At 36.2% G+C, this 3314-nt stretch overlaps 1 protein-coding gene and 1 pseudogene across 1 annotated transcript in view; both read left to right on the forward strand.

The window, feature by feature from the left end:
* Positions 1–1872, forward strand: part of LOC104776287 (replication factor C subunit 4) — a 6971-nt gene extending 5099 nt beyond the window's left edge. Inside the window, exons 5-12 of the mRNA XM_010500321.2 lie at positions 34–103; positions 182–255; positions 526–646; positions 727–789; positions 873–932; positions 1031–1156; positions 1240–1326; positions 1536–1872. Coding sequence (XP_010498623.1) covers positions 34–103; positions 182–255; positions 526–646; positions 727–789; positions 873–932; positions 1031–1156; positions 1240–1326; positions 1536–1628 — 694 coding nt within the window. The 3' untranslated portion in view covers positions 1629–1872. The remainder of the gene's footprint in view (positions 1–33; positions 104–181; positions 256–525; positions 647–726; positions 790–872; positions 933–1030; positions 1157–1239; positions 1327–1535) is intronic.
* LOC104776289 lies at positions 2325–3256 on the forward strand (annotated as a pseudogene).

Raw genomic sequence — 3314 nt, forward strand, 5'->3', positions numbered from 1 at the left:
ATTTCCTCTAACACCTACAATTTGATTCTTCAGCGGTTATCCATGCCCAGCATTTAAGATCATCATCCTAGATGAGGCTGATTCAATGACAGAAGATGCTCAGGTATGTTGAACATCTTTTCTCTTCCGCATTGGTGCGCTTGATATGTATTTACCATGATCTGTTTTTTTGACTATCCAGAACGCCTTGAGGCGCACTATGGAAACTTACTCCAAAGTCACCAGGTTCTTTTTCATATGTAATTACATTAGCAGGTAATTCTGTCTCTCTCAATGGCCTTTTTTTTTTGTTCCTTCTGTTCTCATTTGCATCTCCCTTTCATTTTTTCTCCAAGTTTCTCGCTGGTTATGTTAAATATTGCTTCTTCTTTTTTTGGTTATAATTTGGAATATGCTCATACTGAGCTATTTGTTGATTTGTTGAATTTTTATGTACTCGAATTCATAACAAGAACATATCGTGGAGCTGAACTATGAACCCACTGATATTGATCACCCTTATAACTTTGATTCCTTGCTCTTTAGGATTATAGAGCCCCTTGCTTCCAGGTGTGCAAAGTTCAGATTTAAACCACTTTCTGAAGAAGTCATGACTCACCGTATAATGCATATTTGTAATGAAGAAGGTCTCAACCTTGATGAAGAGGTGTGAACAAAAGCTTTAAGGTTCGCCTTGTTGTTTTAGTTTTGTGAAAAAGCTGTTTATTATAGTTATTTCCCTTTTAGGCTCTTTCAACTTTGAGCTCCATATCACAAGGGGATCTCCGTAGGGCCATCACATATCTGCAAGTAAGATAATTATCTGAAACATTTGTTATTAGACGAAATTGACATTAGAAATGTGAACCAGTCTTTCTGCCTGATAATCACAGAGTGGGGCTCGGTTGTTTGGATCAACAATAACTTCTACAGATTTACTCGATGTGTCTGGGGTAAGGATAAAGTTAACCCAGTTTTGCATAAGTTTATGCCAGGTTTTAACCAAGTCAGACTAATGACGGTTAATTTGGATCTCTTACGAATCTGTCAGGTAGTTCCCCTGGAGGTAGTCAATAAACTTTTTACTGCATGCAAAAGTGGGGATTTCGATATTGCAAACAAGGAAGTGGATAACATAGTTGCAGAAGGATATCCTGCATCTCAAATCATCAATCAGGTTCTCTACTTCCCTCTCTTATTTTTACCCCATTTAAGTCATGCAATTGTGGCTGTAACCACTTCTATACAACTCTCTTTCAGCTATTCGATATCATTGTGGAGGCTGACAATGACATAACAGACATCCAAAAGGCTAAGATCTGCAAATGTTTAGCTGAAACTGATAAGGTAAGGTTTCCTGTACTAATTTTCTTACTAGTGTCTCTTTCATGGAGTTAGTTTAAGACTCAAATTACCTACATCTTGACTCAGTTATATTACGTGTTTTGAGTGAAGTATCATTTGACTGTAGATATGTTGCAATATTGCTAAGAATGCCTCTGTTACCTCTAGTGATAATAAAACTATCTCATATCTTTTACTTTTAATGTATCCAGCGACTTGTAGATGGGGCAGATGAGTATTTGCAGCTTCTAGATGTGGCAAGCAATACAATTCGTGCCCTCTCAGAAATGGCTCAAGACTTCTAAAGCAAAGACCATGTAAAGTAGAAAGCTCTGCATTTGGATTCTACTTGAATTTGGACCTTTTCCTTATGACTTCTGAGTTATCGTAATGCCACTTTTCATAGCTTAGGTTTGATAAAAAGTTGGAGCGTTGTGACGTTTTTCTGGTTGTTACTCTTTTATGGTTTGTTGCAGAGTTATTTTATTGCATCAACTTACAAAATCTGTTGACTATTGTTATTGGGTAAAATCGTTAAACATAAAACAATTAACATGTAAATCAACAAAATCATTACATTTTTCTAGTAATTTTTCACTTAATCTAAATGATATAGAATAATAGAATGAATGCCAATTGTAATAGGGAATAGTGTAGTACCAGTGACATACAATCCCATCTCCATATATTTAGAGTGCGACTTTGCTTTGTATTTTTAGTGTGCTATATAAGCAATTATGCTCACTCTTTCTCATGGGAGTGAGACATGCGTTCTTACCAACAACAATCATATGTCTCAGACATTGTTTACTGTTGTAAGAAATTGATCATGGGTATTATGGAATGTGTTTCTTTACAATATTTGTTAGATATTAAATCCAAAAATGCCAAAAAAGGAAAACAATATTAGTAGATTTTATATAAGATTTTTTTTTTCTGTTTATCACCTCTGATAATCAATCATATTAGTAAAATCCTCCGAAAAGGCAATAAAATACAAGTGAATACACTCATATCCAAAAATATAGAAAACATAACTAAATAAAAATAAAAATGCTGTCAACACAACAAGTTCGTTTGAATCTTTTATAGTTTTGACATATAAAAAAAAAAAATCTGGATACGTTCTAAAATTAATTGGTCAAAACTATAAGTAGTGTTTATTGTTGTTGACTTGTTGATGTTGTGAATTGATGATGCCTTGAAATTGAAACAAATCCATTCTTTTTATTTTGTATTTTTATTATATTTTGGGGTCTTAACCCAACCCAATGGTCGAAGGTGACGACGATTATTCTTTCAAAAGACCCGGAGCTGTGCCTTTTAAGTGGGAGGTCCGACCCGGTGTACCCAAAACCCAACCCGGTGATGATGATCCCACCCACACTCTTCTTCAACCTCCCAAAAGACTTGCTCCTCTCAGATTAAAACCATTCCCGCCGTCTGAATCCCAAAGCCGGCCGGTTTCTCTATTCGCTCCTCCGTCGTCTTTCAAGCTCAAATCTCCGCCTTCAGATTCCGACTCTCAATGCTCAGGACCTCCGACTACGTATTTCCGATCTTCTCCCCCTCGAGCCGGTGGGTGTTTCTTTCCCAAGTCATTGTTTGGGTGGAAGAAGAGTAAGAGCAGTGATATTAAAAAGACCGGTCAGGAATCGTCATCGTCATCGTCATCATCATCGGAGTTTGAGAATTTCTATGAAACGGGATCAACGTTTTCTCGGTCGGAAGATTCAAGGCAGGGATCGGATTCTTCGAGATGGGGTTCGCCGAAATCTTCATTCTCCTCTCGCCGTGGTTCGCCGCTGAAACGCACTGATTCGATTGTATGTGAAAAAATCCATTTTAATGATGGCTCAGTCTCTCGCCTCTCGGTTAGCCTTAAATTTATTTTAACTTCTTAGGAAAAGAAGAAAAATAAAAAAACATATTTTCGAATAATTATAAATTTAATAAAAAGGATTTGAGTTTTTTTTTTTTTTTTTTTTTTT

The sequence above is a fragment of the Camelina sativa genome, chromosome 3 (assembly GCF_000633955.1).
Source record: "Camelina sativa cultivar DH55 chromosome 3, Cs, whole genome shotgun sequence".
Lineage (NCBI taxonomy): Eukaryota > Viridiplantae > Streptophyta > Magnoliopsida > Brassicales > Brassicaceae > Camelina > Camelina sativa.